At 59.5% G+C, this 21,734-nt stretch overlaps 1 protein-coding gene and 1 non-coding gene across 6 annotated transcripts in view; both read right to left on the reverse strand.

The window, feature by feature from the left end:
• Positions 1-349: 349 nt before the first annotated feature.
• Positions 350-21,734, reverse strand: part of AP1B1 (adaptor related protein complex 1 subunit beta 1) — a 48,264-nt gene continuing 26,879 nt past the window's right edge. For 2 of the 5 annotated variants that reach the window (XM_086348530.1, XM_086348531.1), the window contains exons 7-21: positions 21,256-21,477; positions 19,006-19,126; positions 18,555-18,650; positions 17,778-17,893; positions 17,341-17,506; positions 12,313-12,411; positions 11,702-11,961; positions 10,951-11,152; positions 9,583-9,726; positions 5,762-5,907; positions 3,831-3,960; positions 3,469-3,553; positions 2,862-2,948; positions 2,611-2,765; positions 350-1,393 (exon numbers count right to left, since the gene is read on the reverse strand). In XM_086348530.1, the coding sequence (XP_086204656.1) occupies positions 1,319-1,393; positions 2,611-2,765; positions 2,862-2,948; positions 3,469-3,553; positions 3,831-3,960; positions 5,762-5,907; positions 9,583-9,726; positions 10,951-11,152; positions 11,702-11,961; positions 12,313-12,411; positions 17,341-17,506; positions 17,778-17,893; positions 18,555-18,650; positions 19,006-19,126; positions 21,256-21,477 (2,104 nt within the window). In that variant the 3' untranslated portion in view covers positions 350-1,318. Of the gene's footprint in view, positions 2,043-2,085; positions 2,766-2,861; positions 2,949-3,468; positions 3,554-3,830; positions 3,961-5,761; positions 5,908-9,582; positions 9,727-10,950; positions 11,153-11,701; positions 11,962-12,312; positions 12,412-17,340; positions 17,507-17,777; positions 17,894-18,554; positions 18,651-19,005; positions 19,127-21,255; positions 21,478-21,734 lie in introns of all 5 variants that reach the window. The other 3 variants (XM_086348528.1, XM_086348529.1, XR_015144716.1) reach the window with 2 other exon arrangements.
• Positions 5,238-5,334, reverse strand: LOC147355727 (small nucleolar RNA SNORD125). The gene has a single exon (XR_015144922.1). It is a non-coding gene; the product is annotated as a small nucleolar RNA SNORD125 (small nucleolar RNA).

Here is a 21,734-nt window from a genome sequence, read left to right on the forward strand (position 1 = left end):
AGGCGCTGTCCACAGGGCCTGGCCGGGAAGGACAGGAGAGAGGCAGGGAAAGGCGCTGTCCACAGGGCCTGGTGGGGAAGGACAGGAGAGAGGCAGGGAAAGGCGCTGTCCACAGGGCCTGGCGGGGAAGGACAGGAGAGAGAGACAGGGAAAGGCGCTGTCCACAGGGCCTGGCGGGGAAGGACAGGAGAGAGAGACAGGGAAAGGCGCTATCCACAGGGCCTGGCGGGGAAGGACAGGAGAGAGGCAGGGAAAGGCGCTATCCACAGGGCCTGGCGGGGGCTGACAGCTGAGCCCTGGACCCTGCCCAGAGCAGCCTCGGGACCTGAAACACTGGTCGGGGACACGCTTGATGTCATCATTTTTATTCACTTTCTGTTTCTGAAAATAAGAGTAAACATACAATATATAATTTCTATTTATATATACTAGGCATCCTTACTGTAGAGCTCAAGAAAACCAACCTTGACCACTTGGAGGCAGTTTTTAATTCTGACACTTGGTGGAGGGGAAAGAAGTGTCCATGACTGCCAAAAGCAGAATCTTTCTTTATTATTAAACAGCAGTAACAGGAAAACCTAATGCTCCGTGAGACACAACTGACCCTGGGAGGCCAGGAGGGGGCCCCTAAGAACCCCGGAGAGGAAGCACCCCGCTTGCCCAGGCACCCCACCCCTCAGCTCCGTTCACTCCAGAAGCCCCGGGCACACCAGGAATGTTATCACAGGCAGTGACTGTCCTCGCGGGCAGGGGGGCGGGGTGCACATCTGCCAGGGGTCTGCTGGGGGCCGGAGCCGTGAGGGGCTCGGGAGCTTCTTCCTGGTCTTCCCTGAGCGGCTCAGCGGCTGGGGGGGCGGGCAGGCCCCGGGAGCCCCGGCCCTGACAGAGCAGCTCTCCTGGCACCCAGGGGAACCCACGCACACCAGGATGCCTGCCAGGGCCTGTCCCAGGAGGGGGCAGTTGGCAGGGCCTTGCCACCAGCCGAGGGAGACAGGGCAGAGGGATCCCGGGCTGGGAGCCTGAGGAGGCACTGCGGGCTCGCCCTCAGGTCAGGAAGAGCCGGAGAGGAGCCCTCGTTACCCCGTGCAGCTCCTGCTGCCACTCTGGCTCCTCTGGTGCCCTCCTCACCTGACCCCAAACGTCAGCACGATGGAAATAGGAGAGTCCTGGGCACAGGAGCACCCCGAGGCCCTGAGCAGGCCCTGCAGTCAGGCCTGAGAAGCCGGGGGGGTGCCAGGAGCCTCGCTGGCCCCTCACGGGGGAGGTGCTGCCACCTCGCAGGGGGCTCCAAGGAAGCTGGGGTGGGTGCTGGACAGCCTCAGTTCTTCAGGATGGTCTCGTAGGCCTGGTACACGTGCTGGGACACCTCCGGAGCTCGGCACTTCAGGGACAGCTGTAGGGGGACAAGGGTGGGAGGCAGGGACCCCTTATTCCTGGGGCTCCTCTCCAGGCCGGGGAGGGGAGCAGATGGCAGAGGGTGGGGTGCACGTGAGGCCCGGCGGGGCGGCAGCAGCGGCTGGAGCAGCTGTGCGGTGCCGGCGAGGGGGCGGCCCCGCAGCCAGCCAGGCGGGGACCAAACAGACTGCAGCCCACAGACCTGCTGTCCCGGCCCCCGCAGCCGCTGCAGCATGAGTCAGAGCCCGAGGCGGCCAGCCCCATCCGTGGAGGGTGGGGTCCCTGAGGACGTTTGGGGGCCAGGAGGGAGGCTGCGGGGGCGCTGGGGGGTGGGGGGATCTTTCTGGTTTCCTGCACAGGAAGCAGTTGTGTCAGATCTGGCTCAGCTCTAACCGCGAGGAGGGCTGGCAAGCCCAGTAGCAGAGACAGGCTCGCTGCCCCTCCTGCCAACGCCGTTGCTCTGAGGGCCCCGGTCTCCTCTGAGGGCTCTGCGCGCACGGCCTGTGGGGAGTGCAGCGCCAGGCTGGAGAGCACAGGGCGTGGCAGCGGGGTGGTCTGTCCTCCGGCCTGCAGCCTGCATGCGTCTGCCCGGCTTTGGGGAGCAGGGGGGCGAGGCCAGGCCAGGAGGTGGGGTGTGCCAGGAGTGCCTGAGAGGACGGGGGAAGAGGAAGAGAAAAGCAGTCCGCTAACCTCTAGGTCCTGCACCGCCGGCACCGGCAGGGAAGGTGGACATGCAGCGACCAGACACAGGGAGACGGAAATTACCACCACCGGCCGCGGCGCCCACGCTGCCAGGGGGCCGGGGAGCAGCGTCGGGGGTCATGCCTGCCCGCTCGGGTGCGGGGAGAAGCCAAGCCTGGGCTCTCAGGGGCCGGGACACGGCGCAGCCTCTGGGAAGCCTCGTCCTTTCTCTGGGAGAGGGGAGCCCAGGGGCCAGGGCTCCCTGAGCCCAGGAGAGCTCCTTCCCAGTACCAGGTGGGCCTCACAGGGCCCGATTCTAGTCCATTTCACTGTTCAGAGACCGGATTTGGTGCCTTATCTGAGACACTTGATGGGACTGAGCTGAAGCTTTCTAAGGTCAGAATCCTGGTGCTTCTTCACACCAGGGTGGATGCCCCACCCCACCCCACCCCACCAGGGCCGACCCCAGCCCGGGCAGGCATGCGGGCAGGAAGGCAGAGGCCCCGGGGCTTTAGGCGGGAGCGGGCGCCTCACCGTGAAGCTGGGGTTGCCTGGCTGGATGCGCAGCTCGGCCAGCACCCAGATGCCGTTGGTCAGCTTGAGAGACTGGTAGAGCATGTCCTGGCCCTCCACGTTCCTCCTGGCCACAGTGAAGATGTTGCTGCTCTGCAGCCGGCTGCTCACGGCCTCTGGGGGTCACAAGGTCAGAGATGGGGGGTCTGGCGCTCAGGGCTGGCGTCAGGGCACAGGGCAGCATGGACAGGCACAGGGCTCAGGAGCCCTACCCGCGTTGAGGGGGCAGTCTCTGATCTGGAACTGGGCCTCGTTCTCATTGGGAATGTCCTTCCACGTGGCCAGGAACATCTGCCGGTCTGCAGGGGCACAGGTGGGACCCTGCTCAGCACCCTCATCGGGAAGCGGGGCGGTTAGGCCCTGCACCCGAGACCAGGGTGGCTCCGTCATAGCCCCTCCTGCTTCCCTCGGCAAACTCTGAGCTAGTGTTCTGCGGGGTCCCTCCCTGCTCCTGCCCACGTCCAGCCTCCGGCCCTGGCACCAAGCAGCCCGTTCACTGGTCCCAGTGATGTTATGGGCTCCTGTGGTGACTGCTGAGGAGGGCCTAAACCCTCTGGGCACGGGACGTACCTTCCCGAAGGTTCCCGCTGGGGCCCAGGGGTGGGCATCAGGTGTGATGCGTGGCCTAGGGCCCCTGCCTCGGGGGGCCCGTGGGATGACTGTCTAGAGGCTGAAGGTCAGGCTGACAGCAGAGCTGGCCAGGCAAGACCCTCGGGCCCTGGGAAGGTGTGACCCTCCCTCTAGCTCTGCAGGGGAGCCAGTGCCTCACGGACTCCATCCATCCATTCTAGGGACCCCAGGGGTGCCCTCAGGACTCACCCATCTTCCCGTCCTCCACAAAGAGGATGTGGAGCGGGTACAAGGTGCTGAAGTAGAAAACGTCTATGTTGTTCTTTACGGCCACCTGGGAACAAGAGAGGCCCCAGGTCGTCCCCTATGCCTGATGCCCACTGAGGCCCCAGGAAGCCTCTGCTCCTGTGAGCGCAGCTGAGCAGGTTCCCCAGAAGCCATGTCCATCCCCTAACCGGCCCCCGGCCTTCCCATCCCCACCCGTCTGTGCCTAAGAACAAGACTCCACAGACACAGCCCTGCGACAGAGCCAGCCAGGCCCCAAGGGCTTCCCTGGTCCTCCCCAGGGCACGTGGGCAAGGACCGGGTGCCTGGTCCTCCCTGGGACGCACCTGCAGGCTGTTCAGCGGCTCTGTCTTCATGACCGAGCCCGCCGTGCTGAGAGGCAGGGAGATCTCCACGGTCTGGGTGGGGCTAAGCGGTGCGTGGACCTGGAGTGGGGCGGCGGGGGCCAGGCCAAAGCTGGGGAGAAAGAAGCCCCGTGGGGATGGTGGGGAGCAGGCGCTGACACAGGGCAGGCAGGCTCCTGGGGCCCCGGGGCCTGGCAGCAGCGGGGGAGAAGGCTCTCCAGCGAGCCAGCCTCAGAGGGACAAGCTCCTGACCCCACTCCCAGGCTTCAATGGCCCCGCAGATGGAAGAGAACCTGGGCTAGCCAAAACCCGTCTCTGCTCCCCCTTCTCCTCTGGGAGAGGCACCGGGCAGGCCCAGGTCAGTGCGTCCTGCCCTGCCCTCCAGGAGCCCCATGTCATACCAGGGGCCTAAAAGCTGCTTCTAACCTAAGAACTGTGACTGCTCACGTCTCAGTAACCAACCCCAGCCTCCCAGGAGGGACGCGACCATCCCAGGGGAGACACTGGGTTTACTGTCTGGGCCAGAACTGGCTGGATCACACAATGGCCACAGAGCTTCCGGAAAGCCCTGCCTCTTGGTAAAGTGGCATGTGGGCAAATCAGAGGGCACCAAGAACGTGAGAGATGCCCGGCCACTGGAAGGTAAGTCACCACGGTACCGACTGGAACCACGGACTGAGCACTCCCTGTGCCCAGGCGGGGCACCTGAAGTCCTGTCCTTGTAAACACAGTGACAGGTACACAACCTCCTGTCTTCCAGGACACAGAGACTCAGGGAGGGGCGCGCCCAGACCTGGGTGAGTGGCGCTGCTGAGACCCAGAGCCTGAGCTGCCTGACCTCAGCCTATGCGTTGCCCACTGTGGTCTCAGACCCACCTGGGACGCAGCAGGGGACACCGTGGGGACGCGAATGCCATCACAGTGCCTCAGCACTCCTGGCTCTCCTGGGAGCCCAACCTCTGTCGACCGTGACCGTGGGTGAGGCATTCACCCTCTCTGAGCTCAGGTATCATTACCTGCTTTGGTGGTTTAGTCACCAAGTCCTGTCTGACTCTTGCGACCTCATAAACTATAGCCTGCCAGGCTCCTCTGTCCATGGGATTCTCTAGGCAAGAATACCGGAGTGGGTTGCCATTTCCTCTTCTACCAAAGAAGGTTAATGGCATCAACCTCACTGGGCTGTGAAGGGGCTCAAGAGAGACAAAGACTCCTAAAGTTCTCGACACAAGGCCTGGTACCCAGGGAGCTGGCCACACACCATAAGTTCACTGTGAGCGATGATCAGGAGCACTCCTGGGGGCCTGCAGGGCTCCCTGAGGGAAAGGAACAGAGTGCCCACTTCCCTAGTCTGACAGACGGCCGGGAAAAACTGGCGCACAGGCTCTCCTTGAGGAAGCAGCCCCTTCAGTCAACTTCTTAGAGGCTCAGTTTGCTCATCACCAGAGCCACTCAGGAAGAAGGGTCATCAGCAGAGGCTGCCTGCGTTCCCCAGAGAGCCCTGGCCTAGCTGGCCGGGTCCAAGGAGGCCTTCCCCACTGATCCCCAGTGCAGGGGACCCTGAGGGCAAGGCACTGGGAGTGGACGTCGCTCCCAGAGGTGCTACCCACTCCCTGTTTGCCTTCTTCGAGACACCTTGAGAGGGGAGCTGCTGAGGTCTGGAGATTTTGTCAGGGAAACACCCCCCCTGGGTGCTGGGGAAAGGTAACACTAAAGGGAGGTGCCTTACCCCCCAGCTCCCCACCACTGACCTCGGACTTTGGTGCCCACAAAGAGAGGTCACGGTGAGGAAAATTACTGCCTCAGAGAGAGCTGGCCGGAGCTGCAGTTGTGAGGAAGACCCTCCTCCAGCAGAAAGCGGGGCCAGCCCGCAAGCCCCAGCGCGGGCCCTCGGCAGGCAGGCCTCGGGGGCTCACCTGTTGCGGTTGAACTGGATTGCGAAGTCAGTCATGACCTGCAGGGCCTTGTTGGTCAGCTGCAGATCCATGGAGATGGTGCCCGCTTGGCGGGTGAAGGTGCCCGAGATCTCCAACCCTTTGGCCTTCATGGCTGGCAGCCAGACCTGAGGGGAAAACGATGGGGAGGGGGCTGCCACAGCCCCCACGCCACAGCCCGCCTGAGGCTCCTTCCCCTGCCCCCTTCTCTCACACCTGAAGGGGGCTCTCAGATGGACCACACCTGCCTGGACCGCCAGGGGATGACCATGTGAGCCTCGGGATGAGAAGAAGGACCCTGCCCGGCCTGCCCGGGGTCCCCGCCTCGGGGTGGCCGACTGCTGGAGCAGCACGGGACAGGGAGGCCTCGGTGTGCCCAAAACCTGACCTGAGTCTCTGGAGGTCAAAGCAAGAATACTCAGAGGAGGGCTGAGGAAGGTGGAGAGACAAGCAGGCCCCACCAGCCTCCAGATGAGCCCAGGAGACTGAGAGCCCACGGGTGCCCGGGGCCTGGCCAGAGCCAGAGGACCCCGGGTGGTCACGGCCTGTCCTCCTCGCAGGCGGCAGGGCTGGCCTTTAACTGCGCCAACAGGCCTGAGCAGCGACAGGACCCGGGAGGACCTCTCGCCTGGCAGGCCTTCCCTGCTTGCTTGGCTGCCCTTGTCCTCAGACGCTCAGCTCCAGAGCCACCTCCTCCAGGAAACCCTTCCCCAGTGTCCTTGTCCGGGCTCTGCAGCAATGACGGTCTTGCAGATAAACCATCTCCTCTGTGCCCGGACAGCGCTTCGAGGGGGAGGGCTCTGCTTTTCTGTCTTGCATCCTTGGCTCGGAGCTTGGTGTGAGATTTGTATTTGGGGAACATTTGCTGAGTGAATGGCATGGATCAAAGCCCTGCCCAGGAGGGACAGCCACGGGTGCTATCCTGTGGATGTGCAAACGTCTCTCTGGCTGCCATTCTCACCAGGACGGCTCAGCCCACCCGAGGCCAGCCTCCCCAGGGGCCCTGTCAGTGAACATGGCCATGGTCACCCAGCCCAGGTCCCGTCAAGGTCACCTCCTCCCCCGACACCACGTCCTCCACTCTCCCCTATCCACAGGCACCACCCAGGGGTAAGTCACCATCAGAGCCCCCAGGTAAGATGGGAGCCACCTAGGTAGCTGCCCAAGTCTTTTTTCTTTTTTAAATTAATTTATTTTTTAAATTGAAGAATAACTGCTTTACAGAATTTTGTTTTCTGTCAAACATCAACATGAATCAGCCATAGGTGTACACATGTCTGCCCAAGTCTTCTATTCCCAGTTTCCAGAGCAGCCAGAGCCATCTTTAGGAAGGCAGATCTCGTCACGGCACCCTGGAACCCTCAGTGGTGCAATGCCTCCACTGCCCATGGCCTCCCCATCGGGGTGCCCTCCCTGGGTCAGTGTGCATGGCTCCTCGGGCCTCACACACACACACACACACTGTCTCCTCTGCTTGGACAGCACTCCCCACCTCCATCCCATCCTACTTGCTAACCTGCTCATCCTTTGCTCCACCAGACAAATCTGTGGACAGAATCTCAGGGTTTTAGTCGTGAGCTGTGACTGGGAGCACAGAGAGCACTCAGGGCCCCAGGGTGACTGCCCTGCCCCACCCCTCCACCCCCCAGGCTTCCTTCCCAGGTTCTTCAGAGCTGGCACTATCACCGTCCTGAGTGGGATATCGTGTCTCCTGGTCACTGTAGGCTCACGGAGTCCAGAACTGTCAGCCCCTGCTGGCTACAATATTTGAGGAACTTCAAGTTCTTGTACATATGACAGCCTCACCCTCCTTGACCAGGAAGGGCTGGGACTGCAGGCAGGACGAACGATTTGAGGTGGTCACAGTGCTGTGAGAAAAAGGTAGCCTACACAGTCACTACTTCTGGACGGAGAGCACACCCACACCCTGTGACTAAGGTAGCAGGGGAAAGTCCTGCCCACGTGGAAAAGGACTCCTCCAGGCAGCCTGCCCTGATTACTCCTATCCGGTGATCCCTTCGCCTCTCCTTCCAGCTGATACAGTCACCAGGTCCTCCACTAAGACAAAGCAGCGCTAACACACGTTAAAACGGATACACATGCAGAAAGCAAGCTGATTCTGACAACCATGGCACCGAAGTAAGTACACGGAGGTTCTCAAACACTTTAGGATCACCTAAGGGTCGTGGGCAGGGGCTTTGGTGCCACAGCCCCATATTCACTTCCAGACTCTCGTCACTCATCAGCTATAGGACCTTAAAGCACTCAGATTCCTCAACCAGAAAACGGGAGCGCCAGCGCCGCGTGGCTGCTGGGAGGGCTCTGGGCTAGGGCTGTGCCACGTTCATGTAGCCCTCCACGGAAGTGGGAGGCCGCTGGCGCTAGACTTGCCGCCTCCTGGGGGCCCCTTAGGCCCAGATCCTGCAAAAAGGCGTGGCTGGGGGCTCTGGCCACTGCAGTTTGGCAGGCATAGCCAGGGAGGCTGGGGCAGGGCAGGTGCTGGCTGGCAGCTCCCCTCATCATAAGGGACATGTCCCTGGGCCCCGAAGCCCTGCTGGTCCTGGTTTGGGGAGGGGACCTTGGAAGAGAGGGGCGCTGGCTGACAGTTGGGAGGCTCAGGCCACGTCCGTCCCCTCTGGCAGTTTCCTTGAGGACAAGGGCCCAGCCCACACCACGCTGTCCTCAGCTCTCCTTCCCTCGCCTGCCCTAGCCACTGCCAGCCAGAACCCTTCTCCCCACCGCCCCCACGTCCTGCCAGGCCTCCTTCCAGCCCAGCGCGTCTCCACCCCTACAAAGCTCTCCTGTCCAGCCACCATCAGCAGTTGACAACTCCTCATGGGCTCCTGGCTTCTGCTCTGCCCTTAAGTTTGGCCTCCACACAGTGGCCAAAGCGCTGGCTCTTTAAGCTTCGTTTCTGCTTAAAAACCACTGTGCCAGGATGGAGAGCAAAGTCTCAGAGCCGGGGCCATGACCTCGCCAGCTCCCTGCCTCCTCAGCACGAGTCCAGCCAGGAGTCTGGAGTGGGGTGGGACTACCTGGGTGGCACAGGGGGCGTCTGGGGCACCTCCAGGCTGATTGGGGTCAGGGAGGCAGCTGTGGAGGTGACAGGCTTCACTAGGAGCCACTGTCCTACAGACCTTGAGTATTTTCTGCAGGATTTCAGTGCGCCTTGAAATCCCCAGGAACTTAATGGTGTGAAATCAGCGGAAGCCTGTTCTTTGTTTCGTCTGGAATCTTACTGGGAGTCAGTCGCTGTATCAGAAGCGAAAGGTGCCTCCGGCCCATCAGTCATGGCACCCACACTGTGGTGCCACAGTGACTCTGCTGCCAACCCCTGGCAACGCCATGAGATCTGCCGGGGCGGGCGTGCCCAAGCCTTCACCACACTAAAATGAAGCGTTCTGTTCTCCTCCTTTTAAGTCTCCTTATGTGATGACAGCATCTTACCACTTCAGAAATTTTACAAGTAGGTAGACCTCATTCGTTAGAAAAGGAGGGGGTGCTATGAAGCGCCTGTCATCAATCTGGGGCACTGGGTTGAGTGGCACTGAGAACCACTGACCAGTCACTAGACGGGGCTTCTGCCATTCTCTGGAAGGTGAGCACGCCCCCTAGGCTCCCCATTTTCGCCTTGCTGATTCTGACTTGGACTGAGCTCCAGTGACACCCGCTCTGGGAAGCCTTCCCCAGGCCTCCACACCAGACCCAGCGCCCTGTGCTCCCGCTGCTCCGGGCAACCCAGCTAGCCACTGAAAGGAACCTGCATGTCCGCCTCCCGCCTCCCACGGGGCCACGGCACTTACTGCTTTGGGAGCCACATAGGATCCTGACAAGGTGCCCACGCCACTGGTCAGGTCAAAGAGATCACTCAGGCCACTGCCCATGGGCGCTCCTAGGTTAGCTGGTACTGCTGCTGCTGGGGGTGCCACGAAGCTGGGGGCTCCGATCTAGAGGGAGGGGAAAGGGATCAGAGGCAGGCACGCCAAGGGAAGTACGGCCGCCTGGCCCTTTAGAAGATGGGGGTTGGGCAAGAGGGCGTCCTGCAGGGCTGCCTTCAGGTCAACTCTAAGTTGCAGAAACAAGACAGAGTGAGGCGGGTGGAGAGGAGAGGCCGAGCCCTCCCGTGCCCTACAAGCCCCGAGAGGAAGAGCTGGGCACGCTCACAAACTGACAGCCCAAGGATAAAAGGGGTACTCAACACAGTGCTATGAGGGGGCCGTGCTCAGAGACCGGAGCACACCCCAGGGTGTCAAAGAGGGCTTGTGGGGGCCTCCGGATGACAAAGTAACTTCATCGGAGGGTGGTGAGGGTGGGCCGACGGCCCTGACACCCCCCGCCCTGGGACGCCGGGCGGGTGATCGAGGAGCAGCAGGACGAAGGCTTGGTGGCACAGGGTTGAACCGTACCCCTTCAGGCTCATCCCCCATCTCCCAGCAGAAGCAGGCAGGGTGAAGAGAACAGGCAGCCACATGCAGAGGGAAAGCCAAGAAGAAGACACAGAGAGACAAGACAGGGAGGAAAGAGGCAGAAGGTTAGTCACAGCTGTTCCACCCGACCCTATGGGGCCTGTGCGAGGCTGCAGCAGCCTAGGAGGGCCCCAGGTCTCTATGACGGGCAGCCCCCCCGCACCCCCAGCCCCGCTCGACACCCTCGTCCTTCTGACCCTTCCCTGTGCTGTGGCCTTGGGGACCTGAGCCGGGCATGGCCAAGTGACAAGGGCCCAGGTGCCACCTCCACCTGGCTCTCCGGCTGCCTGAAGAATCCCAAGGAAACAGCAGTCCTTCTTACCACCGCCTTCACAAGGGAGGGGCTGTCCCACCCTCTCATGGGCCTCTCTCAGGCCTGCTGGGCAGCTACACCAATCGGTGCCACGTGTGGGGGAGCGGATGCAAGGGTGGCTCCCCCAGCCTTACAGGGCCAAGGTGACTCAGAGGGTAAGGGAGAACAGCCCCCAGGACTCTTGGGGTTCAGCAGCCTGGCAAGGGGCTAAATCCCGTGCCTGCCACTTAGGAGCTGTATGCGCTAGGCAGGACGGCCACCTGACCGCTTTACGCCCCAGCTTCTCACTGATACGGGAGCTACATGATCCTTGGATGGCGTCTGGCAGAGAAGGCGTTCCTGATCCCTCCCTGAAGACCACCATCAACCTCGTCCGGGGGCCCAGGACGTACCAGGCTGTCAAGGCCACCGCCAAGCAGGTCCACGGCGCCCATCTGCACCGCAGAGGCGGCCAGGGGCGGGCCGCTGACCGGAGGCCCGAGGTCCAGGTTGAGGAGGTCACCCAGCAGGTCGCCCTGCGTGGGGACGGCATCCAGCTGCTCTCCGGGGGGCGCTCCAGCTGGGGCCGTCTCTGGGCTCTCCGTGCTCTCGCTCCTGCCAGGACGTGGGGAGAGGCTCAGCAGGGCCAGAAGCGGTGCCGTCTTGGGGAGGCCAGACCCCATCTCCGGGATCCGCCCCCAGGAGAGGCACCGGGCCTCCTCACTGTCCCGGGAGCCTGTCTACACCCCACTTCCTCCCCTTCCCATGCCTGATCCATCTTGTTCTGGGCTAAGGGGAGGGAGGGCCGTCTGTATTCCCCAACTCAGTCCACTTTAAAGTCCCGGAGAACAGGACAACCCAGGCCAGAAAGCCGTGGGAGCCGCGGGGGGAGCACCTGAGCAGAACGGGGCTCTGGAAGCGGGCAGAATTGGGTTGAGCCCAGCTCTGCTGCCTGCGCTCTTCACCAGGCTCTTAAGCGCTCTCCGCCTCTGGTCCCTGTCTCTTCAGGGAGGACGTCCCTCAGAACTGTTGTCACCTAGGCCACACCATGTATGCAGTGAGCATTCACTAGGGTCGCTAGAATCGTAATTCTGCTCAGACTCAGGTGAGAGCACTGTGCTACTGAACCAGGGAAGTGGGCCAGTGACTGGCCCCCGGACTCACGAGGCGGTGCGGGGTGGCAGGCTCTTGTGCACGACGCCCCGGCCCCCCTCCACGAAGGCACTGGGCGGCTTGTGGTAGACGGAGGCCAGTGTGCCAATGTAGCAGATGAGCTCGTCCAGCAGCGTGGGCTCAATGAGGTCTGTCTCCTCGGAGATGAGCGGCTTCTCAGCCAGCACCACCTCCTTGGCAGCCACGGGGTCCGTGGAGAGCAGGCGCCAGTAGATGTAGCCACGGTCCCGCAGGTCCGGGTTGTCTGAGTCCTGGGAGGTGACAAGAAGGGCGTGAAATGCTGTGCACGTGGGTGATGGGGAGGGGAAGCCCACAACAGGGGGTCACAGGGTTGCTAACTTGACTGCCTGAGTGCTGGTGGGAGCCTGCCCCTTTAGGCACAGAGCAGACACAGCCCAGCCCCCTGGTTTCCCCTCAGGCCAGCCTGCCCCTGCCTCTGCTCCCTGCCCTCTGTGGGAGGCTGGCTCAGCATCGCCCCCATCCCCGCCTGCCCTATCTGTCTGACTGAGCTCCCTGAGCTGGGGATTAGGGGCAGGACTCCCGGTCTGGCTCCCTGGGTGGACCAAGGGCTGCGATGGGCACTGCAGGGAGGCCACACCCACCTGCGTGGCCAAGCTGAGGACCTGCTGCACCAGCTCCTGGGTCTCTGTCGGCTTCTTCAGAAAGAGCTTCACGATAGCCGTCAGCAGCTGCAGCTGCACCTGAGGAGAACGGAGAGGAGGCGAGGGGGGAGGGTGAGCTCCGGGTGGGGACCACAGGGAACCAGAGGAGGACCTCAGAGACCGAAGGGGCGTTGAAAGGCCGAGAGCAGCTCTCCTGGGTCTGGGCTGGCCACGCAAACAGGCCAGGCGCAGTGGGGTGGCTGTGCTGAGTAGTCTGGACCTTGGCCCGAATGGTCAGGAGGACCTGGCCGTGGAGCTTTGCAGAGCCCCAGGCCGGCTGGGGACTGCTGCCCAGCGCTAGGGCCCCAGAAACCCATCAGGGCTCTGGGTCCACGACCTTCAGGAACTCAGCTCATGAGGGCAACACGTGTGCCTGGTGTGCTTACCAGAGACCACCTGCCAACGAGTGGACCAAGTGCCAGAGAAGCTGAGCGGACGGAGGCAAATGGGCCCGTGGAGCCTTCCTCCCGAGGTGGAACCCTGCCCGGCCCCCAGCAGCCCCACCTCCCGCCCGCCCTGTCTGCACCTGAGCATGCCTCCCGCACCCCCTCCCCGCTTCCGCAGTTCCAGCCCCCCCACCGGTGCCGCCCCACAGTGCTGGCAACACTTTGCAGCCCCCTGGCCGCTCTGTGGAGCGCCCCTGAGGGCGGAGTTCGAGTCTGTCCCTGTTGCATCCCTGGCTATCGTTCACTCCAGAGTCTGGCAAAATATAGGCACTTAAGAGAAATTTGCCAGAAAAAAAAACAAAATTTGCTGACTAAAAGCACACCTCTGAAAGAACAGTTCTCCGCACACAGCCCTTCCTTAGCCCCATCCCATTTTGTCAGCCCTGGCACAGGAAGACAACCAGAGGCTCCCCAGATGGTGCCAGGGACGGGCCTGCAGCAGAAGGGCGGTGGTGGGGCTGGCAGCAGCTTCTGGGCCCATCCAAAGGCTGGCACTTATGGAAACAAGCGGCAGAGCTGCTGCTGCGCAGGGTGGGCGGATGCTGGGAGGAGTCCCTCCAGAGTCCCTACGATCTGGGGACACAGCGGCCAATGGCGGAGGAGCAGGCTGGCTGTCTCCAAGGCCAGAGGTGGCTGGGCACTGGCTTCCAGACCTGGCTCAAGTCCCTGGCCGGGTAGCTGGCAGAAGGCCACTCACCCTCAGCTGGTGAGGGAGAGTTGGGCCCACTTCAGGGGTTCTGGGGTCCCGGAAGACACAAGCCGTGGCGGCCAACTTGGAGCCAGACCGAGACAGCACTTCCTCTGAATGCTGACTTCATCACTTCCCAGCCGGTGACCCTGGACAAGTCACTTAACTGCTGAGGCTGCTTCCTCCTCTATAAAATGGATGCAGTGCCTCACAGGGTTGACGGGAAGTCAATGAGACAACAAACGGAAAGAACTGTGTCCTCTGCCCAAGGCACAGCAGCGGTCGTGGCTGTTGTCAACACCACAACCGCCACACACACCAGGTTCTCCCCAGCCCCGGGCTGCTGGCTGCTGGCGCTCATTCACCCCTGTCCGTCTGCTGTGCTCCCTGGACCAAGGCTGAGTCAGCTCCCTGCCTAGCTCCCCTCCCCCGACAACACACTGAGGCCCGAGTCAGCCTGCAGCTCAGGGCTGTTGTTCAGCTGCTAAGTCGTGTCTGACTCTCTGTGACCCCATGGACTGCAGCATACCAGGCTCCTCCATCCTTCACTATCTCCCAGAGTTTGCTCAAATTACAATCCATTGAGTTAGTGATGCTATCTAACCATTTCATCCTCTGTCGTCCCCTTCTTTTGCCCTCCATCTTTCCTAGCACCAGGGTCTTTTCCAATGAGTCGACTCTTTGCATCAGGTAGCCAAAGTATGGAGAAGGCAATGGCACCCCACTCTAGTACTTTTGCCTAGAAAATCCCATGGACGGAGGAGCCTGGTAGGCTGCAGTCCATGGGGTCACTAGAGTCGGACACGACTGAGAGACTTCACTTTCTTTTCACTTTCATGCATTGGAGAAGGAAACGGCAACCCACTCCAGTGTTCTTGCCTGGAGAATCCCAGGGACGGGGAAGCCTGGTGGGCTGCCGTCTATGGGGTCGCACAGAGTCGGACACGACTGAAGTGACTTAGCAGCAGCAGCAGCAAAGTATTGGATTTTCAGCATCAGTCTTTCCAATGAATATTCAGGGCTGATTTCCTTTAGGATTGACTAGTTTGATCTCCTTGCTGTCCAAGGGACTCTCAAGAGTCTTCTCCAACGCCACAGTTCAAAAGCATCAATTCCTTGGCGTTTAGTCTTCATGATGGTCCAACTCTCACATCAGTATGTGACTACTGGAAAAACCATAGCTTTGACTATACGGACCTTTATTGGCAAAGTCATATCTCTGCTTTTTAATATGCTGTCTAGGTTTGTCATAGCTTTTCTTCCAAGGAGCTAGTGTCTTTGAATTTCATGGCTACAGTCACCATCTACAGTGATTTTGGAGCCCAAGAAAATAAAATCTGTCACTGTTTCCACTTTTTCCCCTTCTATTTGCCATGAAGTGATGAGACTAGATGCCATGATCTTAGTTTTTTGAATGTTGAGTTTCAAGCCAGCTTTTTTACTCTCCTTTTTCACCCTCACCAAGAGGCCCTTTAGCTCCTCTTCACTTTCTGCCATTAGAGTGGTGTCATCTGCATATCTGAGGTTGTTGATTATTTCTCCTGGCAGTCTTGATTCCAGCTTGTGATTCATCTAGACTAGCATTTCGCATGATGTACTCTGCATACAAGTTAAATAAGCAGGGTGACAGTACACAGCCTTGTCATACTCCTTTCCCAATTTTGAACCAGTCAGTTGTTCCACATCTAGGTCTAACTGTTACTTCTTGACTCACATACAGGTTTCTCAGGAGACAGCTAAGGTGGTCTGGTATTTCCGTCTCTTTAAGAATTTTCCACAGTTCGTTGTGATCCACACAAAGGCTTTAGTATAGTCAATGAAGCAGAATTAGATGTTTTTCTGGAAGTCCCTTGTTTTCTCCATGATCCAACAGATGTTGGCAGTTTGATCTCAGCCCCTCCCCTTCCCACAGCTGGAGAGGCTTAGGAGCCAGGACAAGGGGGCTCAAAAAACAATCTAAAGTAAGTTCCCAAATCTCAAAGCACTAAGTAGTTTATAAAAGCTCTGAACTTGCTTCCCATGAGGCAAAGGAAGCAGGCAGTTTACACACACCAAGTCTGAGGATGCCCTAGGCTGGCCAGGAGACAAGGAGAGGGGCCCCCCCGCCCCCTACGATGGGAGTGTAAACCAGAACCGCCTCTGTGCCAGGGCAGTCCGGACCGGCAATGCACAGGCCCTCCTACCAGCATCATGCTCCTAAGAACCCGTCCTCCAGCTGTACCTGCAGACGAGCTTCCCACAGCTTGCTCCCAGCAGAGCTGTTTAAAAGAGCAGAAGGCTGGACACCTAAATACCAGTCAGGGACCCTGCTTAAACAGGGTCCTTCTGCATGAAGCTAGGAAGCTGTAAAAAGCTCTCACAATGTCATGGCTTTCAGACGTATTTTTAAGGAAAAAATACAACCTGCTGATCAGTTTGAATTTGCATGGTTTGTTATAAGTAATATTTAAAAATAAGTGAGAAGGAAATATATAAACAGTTGGTCCTTGTGATTCACACAGGACACACCTGCAAATCTGTCTGCTTGCTAACACTTACTCATGACCCAGAAACCCATGCTTATGGCACCTTCACAGTCATTCACAGATGTGCAGAGCAGCGAACGTGTGCGTTGCCTGACGTACAAGCTCCTGGCTGAGGTCAAGTGAGGTGGTGCTTGGTTCTCATCGTAAATGTGCCACACTGTCCACAGCTTGGGGCCTTTTGTTGGTGATTTTGCTGTTTACAAGGGGCCCACCCCACCCCAATATAGAGCTGGAGAGCTGTCTGGGGCTCCTAAGGGCAGGAACGCTGAGATATGCCTTTGGAGAAAATACATGTGTCAGATGAGCTTTGTTCAGATGTGAGTTACAGCTGCTGGCCATGAGTTCAATGCTAATGAATCAATGGAACATATTAAGCAAGGTGTCTTTAAACAGAAACACACGTAAAACGATGTTTATCTTGACCAGTAGATAAACGTGCAGTGACTGAAGGCGTGTAGAAACACGATTCTATTTCTTCTGGGAGCAAGGGTTTAGCTTACTAAATCAGAATTTGACTTTATGGAATGTTAAGTATCACAAGTGATAAAAATTGACTATTTTTTGTCTCTGTAGAGGAACTGGCTGGTGTGTTCCTAAACTCGTTCTCTCTGGAAGCAAACCCATCCACCCTCCCCCCAGAAACCAATGAGTAACATGGTGCTTTCCGGGAGGAGAACTCAAGGCCAGGAGAGTGGCAGGAAACAGGATTTTCACTACATATCCTTTCGTGTCTTTTAGGTTTTGACCTGAGTCAATGTAGCACCTATCCAACCATAAATACTAAAGTAAAACAAAGTCAGGACTTCCGTGGTGGTACAGTGGATAAGAATCCACCTGCCGACGCAGGAGACAAAGGTTTGATCCCTGCTCCAGGAAGATCCCAAAGCCCCGGGGCAACCAACCTCACACCTCACAACAAGAGAAGCCAGTGCAATGGGGAGCCTGCACCCCACAACAAGAGAAGCCAGCGCAATGGGGAGCCCATGCCCCAAAACAAGAGAAGCCAGTGCAATGGGGAGCCCACACACCGCAGCTGGAAAGTAGCCCCAGACTACTGCACTAGAGAAACCTGCATGCAGCCATGAAGATCCAGCAGAGCCAAAAATAAATTAAAAACAACAACAAAACCAGAAACGTCTGCAGCCTTCAGAGTCCTCCGCCACAGATTGTCCTCAGGAGCGCCCCTTAGGCACCACAGTGAGGGACGAAAGGGACCACGCCTGTCTCCCATTCACCTCTCACATGAATGTCCACACGGTGAGGGTGGTGTCAGGAGGGCAGGGCCCTGAGGCCTGTAGGGGCGCCTCACCTGGGTGCTCTCGTCATGGAAGCCCTCCAGGAAGCTCTCCAGTAGCTCATCCGCGTTGTCTATCCGCTCGGCGTACTCGCCCACGATCCAGATCATGGCGGCTCGAGCCTCGGGCTCGTCCAGGGAATCTAGGTTCTCGCACAGCGTGGCAATCACGCTCTCGTACCTGGAGATCAGGGCGCAGTGGTATGTGAGCACCGAGGGTGCCCGGGCCGCCCGTGAGGGGCAAGAGACACGGGCAGCTACTCTACGAAGAGCCCGAGAGGCTGGTGGGAAGAGGATACCGAGCTTTGTCCTTTCCACCTTGGTTCCTGTTTAGGCCTGGGGCGCAGAGCAGCAGGGAAGTGAGGAAGAGGGAGCGCTCCCCGTGCTCCTCCTCCCTCCCCCTCGGCCCCAGAACTGCAGCACCCTGACAGGCAGGAGCAGTGGCCACGCACTTGTTGGGGTACTTGCGGAAGATGTCCTTGATGACCACGATGGCCTCCTGAACCACGTAGTTGACCTTGGTCTGGATGAGGTCGAGCAGCGTGCTCACGCAGCGCTCGGCGGATTGCTGTGTAGGGAGAGGAGAGCGTGGGCCAGGCCTCCCCACACCCCCTAACTCCAACACACTATGTTAGACTGTGGGAGTGACTCCTCACTGCCATCAGAAGCATCAAAGGGGAAATGTCTTGAGAGGCTGGGCTCAAGGGACCCCTTGGCCTCCAGGGACCCGTTTAAGGAGAGTCAGGTCAGCGGCCCAAGAACATCTCCAGAGGCAGAGAACATGAGGGATGAAGGGCCAGGACACAGCGGTCTCAGTGACCCTTGAAAATATGGGAAAAAGGGCACACAGACGGTTGAATTGTGAAACTGGCCAAAACATTCAGCAGGCAGAGCCCCCTGCCCCAAGGTCCATGAAGTGAAAGCTAAGTCTGCTGGGGCCACTATCAGCTTGGGCTGCCCCACCCTCTGCGCTAACGCTGCAGGAGATCCCATGATGATGATGGGCTGATTTCACCTGCAGCAACTCAGAGGCCCAAGGAAGATTACAGATGAGGAGGAGCCAAATCTGTACCATGGGGGCCTGCAGGGCTCCAGCTGTGACCCTCAGGCCCTGCCAGGTCGTGAAAAGCTGACAGATCCTGTTTGAATCAGACTTGTCTCCCGGTTTCGGACCCCTTGCCCTTCCTCCTTCCTCCCTCCTCCCACCCAGGACGGTCTCAGAGGCTCACCTCCACCTTGATGGCACAACGGCCGATGGCTCGCACAGCCTTCCGTACAAAGTCCACGTCCACCTCGGTTGCGTACTCTTTCAGCTCCGCCAACACCTGGGTCCCAGACAGAGGAGATGGAGTTGGGGGGATCTGGCAGGGCGCTGTCCCGGAACACCCCTGGGCTTGGGGTGCGCACAGACACGAGCCCGATGGGATCCTGCCTCCCGTTCAAGGTGTGAGTCCTGAGGGAGGGAGGGAGCTCTCGGGTGCCCCAAGAGGAAACCAGGAAGGATGACCTGTCAGGGCTGGACAAGCCTTGTTTCGGGTGATCTAGCTAACGCATCCACTTTGATGGACAGATAATAAGTGACAACAGAAAGAACAGGCTCCTTAATCACAAAAGTGCCCGATAACATTCATGGAGAGCTTTCTTATGAAGCCCAGGGCCCAGACACCACCCTCTGCCGACCTGGGCGATGTTGGCCTGGGAGGCCAGGCGGATCATGATGTCCAGCTTCTCCAGCTTCACATAGATGGGGTCGTTGTACTTCACGAAGAACACCTTCATCTCGTGCTTCAGGACCTCAGGCCTGGGGGTGGGCGAGGGCGCCCAAAGAGCAAACAGCGGGTCAGGGGCCTCTCACATCTGCTGGGACATTTCTGGGGTCAGACGTGGAGCCTGACATCCATGAAGCCAGTGACTCCTGTGGCCACACGCTCCTGTGCAGGGGCCCTGCCCAGCGCCTGCGTGTCCAACCACATCCCAGGAAGGGAAGCAAGAAACACTTCACATTCAGGAGGTCACAGGCACCCGGCGACGGGCTTGGAAGTCAGGCCTCAGTTTCAGTTCTAGCTGGTGACCTCAGGCCCGCCTTCTCACTCATGAGACGGGGTGCATTCTGTCAGAAATGTTACCGTCGCAGGCCTGCGCTGCTAGTCCTAGAGAGGCCTGGTGTCTGGGAACCTGGCTCTCGAGAGTGCCCCCACTGTTCCCGAGTAGGACACAGGGGGTTGACTGCCTTAACTGACAGGGGAGGGAGCTCAAGAGGCCAGCGCGAGGACTCCTCCAGACGCCGCCTGGCCTTCTCCCTACGGTCCAGCTGTAGAGCCCCACCAGGCCGATAAACCACAACTATGGGGCCGATACGCCACCTCCTGTGAGTCCTTCTAGTGAATCTCTGAATGCATGTGTGGGGGTCCTGGGGACCCCGACCTGGATACCTACAAGAGAGGTAGATGCCAAGCGCCTGGCATGATGCATGCCTGCCTCAGAGAAGGCACTCGTTGTCAGAAGTGTCTACGCCCCTCCCTCAACCGGCGCCCCCCCACCTCCTTTTCCCAGCTGTGGGAACCTGATGGGGAGCGGCCTGCCCTGGGCCACACACCGAGTGCTAATCGGGGAGCGAGTGAGATGAGAGTCACCACCCCTCCCTGGCTCCCACTTCCACGGCCTTTCCAAAACAGAGAGGAGGAACAGAACGGTGAAGAGGGGAGAAGACACAGCGGGAGAGCTGGGCAGGCTGTGGTGGGGTGGGAGGGCTCCTGGCGAAGCAGGGGCCTTGGTCGTGCTGGGGGGTGGGGGGCAGTGGGGTCCTGCACTGGACGGCTGGAGAGGTGGTTTCCGCCACCAGGACTCGGCACTAGCTGCCCAGCGCACGTGGGGCCTGGGTCTGGTGGTGCCTCAGTATCAGGTTCAGCACCTTGGGAGCTTGGCTTGTTAAATAAAACCCGCACAGGGAGCCCCTCCTGCTGATCGGGCTGCACAGGCCATGACACCTCACCCGCCCCACCCTGCAACTACGACTCTCGTCTCATTCTCTCCTTAGACACTCAGACAGCTTTCCCAAATTTACCTCCCAAACCTCTACAAATGTCCCAACTCCCCTGACGCTTCTGGGACCTGAGGCGCGTGCTCAGAACCAGACTGAGGCTACAAGGACAGGTTGCCTGTGCAGTCTTCCGAGAGAGAACGTGTACGAGAGGTGCTTGTTCTGCCCGCGAATTAGCTGCTGATGGACCTGTTTGACCAGAGAGGCTGGAAGCTGAACTGCAGAGTCTGCCCTGCCCCACCCCCAGCACGGAGCTGCCGGGCCCCTCCCAGGATGGTTCATGGTTTGCTCGCCCCAGCCACCCCGGAGCCTTCCCTTAGGAGCAGCGGCTCACTGCTGTGGTCATCCCTGCGGGGTGGAGAGAAACGGGTGCTCTGCACTCTGAGCGGCCCTGAGGCTGATGTAGAGTCCATGTCGCCCTCCAGCCTCCAGAGCTTGGACTCCTTCCCCGGGAAAAACACTCGCACACACACCACCCTACACCCTGCTTCAGGAGGGCTGTGGGGACTCAGACTAGCCACTGTCCATGGTTAAGAAGTGCGCTAGCCTCTACCTGCCCAGGCTAAGCCAAGGCTTCTCAGCCTCTCACTGCTGGCGTTCTGGGGGGACGGAGGGAGCACTCCTGTGCACCAGAGGCTGTGAAGCAGCCTCCCCGCTTCCACCCCTAGATGCCAGCAGCAGTAGCCCCCATGATGACAACCAAGAATGTCTCCAGACGCTGCCAAATGTCCCCTGTGGGACAAAGATACCAGTGGCTAAGAATCCCTGGCTTAAGCTGTTGCGAGGCCCTATCCGCGGCAGGTCGGTTTCCCTTCGGAGCCCTGTTCTCAGCAGAGGCCACCCCTCCCGGCCCTGGCGCACGCAGTGCCCGCGCGCAGCAGCACCGCTACCTTTTCTGCACGATGAGGTTGATGTTTCGCAGGGCCACATACTGCAGCTCGGGCTCGGCCGACAGCAGCGTGACCAGGGGCGGCGCCAGCTTCTTGAGCAGCGTGCCGTAGTAGTCTAGGTCCTTGGACAGCATCTCCATGAACTTCATCAGCACCTTCACAGCCGACAGCACCACGGCAGAGTTGGCGTGGGACAGCCTGGGGGTGACCCGCTCACAGATGCTGTGGTCCGTTCCAAGGGGGGCAAACAGGAGAGACAAATGGGGGAAGCACCCTGTTTTTAGTTATCAAGATAACATGTCTTCTGTAGGAGGGAGATCTAGATGCCGGTCCTCTTTCCTGTAGGTCAAAACCACTTGGAGCCTCAGTTTCCTCATCTGAAACATGGGAGAGGATGATGCCAGCAGCACATGGTTGCTGGAAGCTTAACTGAGACATGCGTGTCCAGCACTGAGCACAGTGCCTGGCAGTCAGTAAAT

Source organism: Bos grunniens, chromosome 17 (assembly GCF_055505025.1).
Source record: "Bos grunniens cultivar Pamir isolate PY7600 chromosome 17, Bosgru_T2T1.0, whole genome shotgun sequence".
Classification (NCBI taxonomy): domain Eukaryota; kingdom Metazoa; phylum Chordata; class Mammalia; order Artiodactyla; family Bovidae; genus Bos; species Bos grunniens.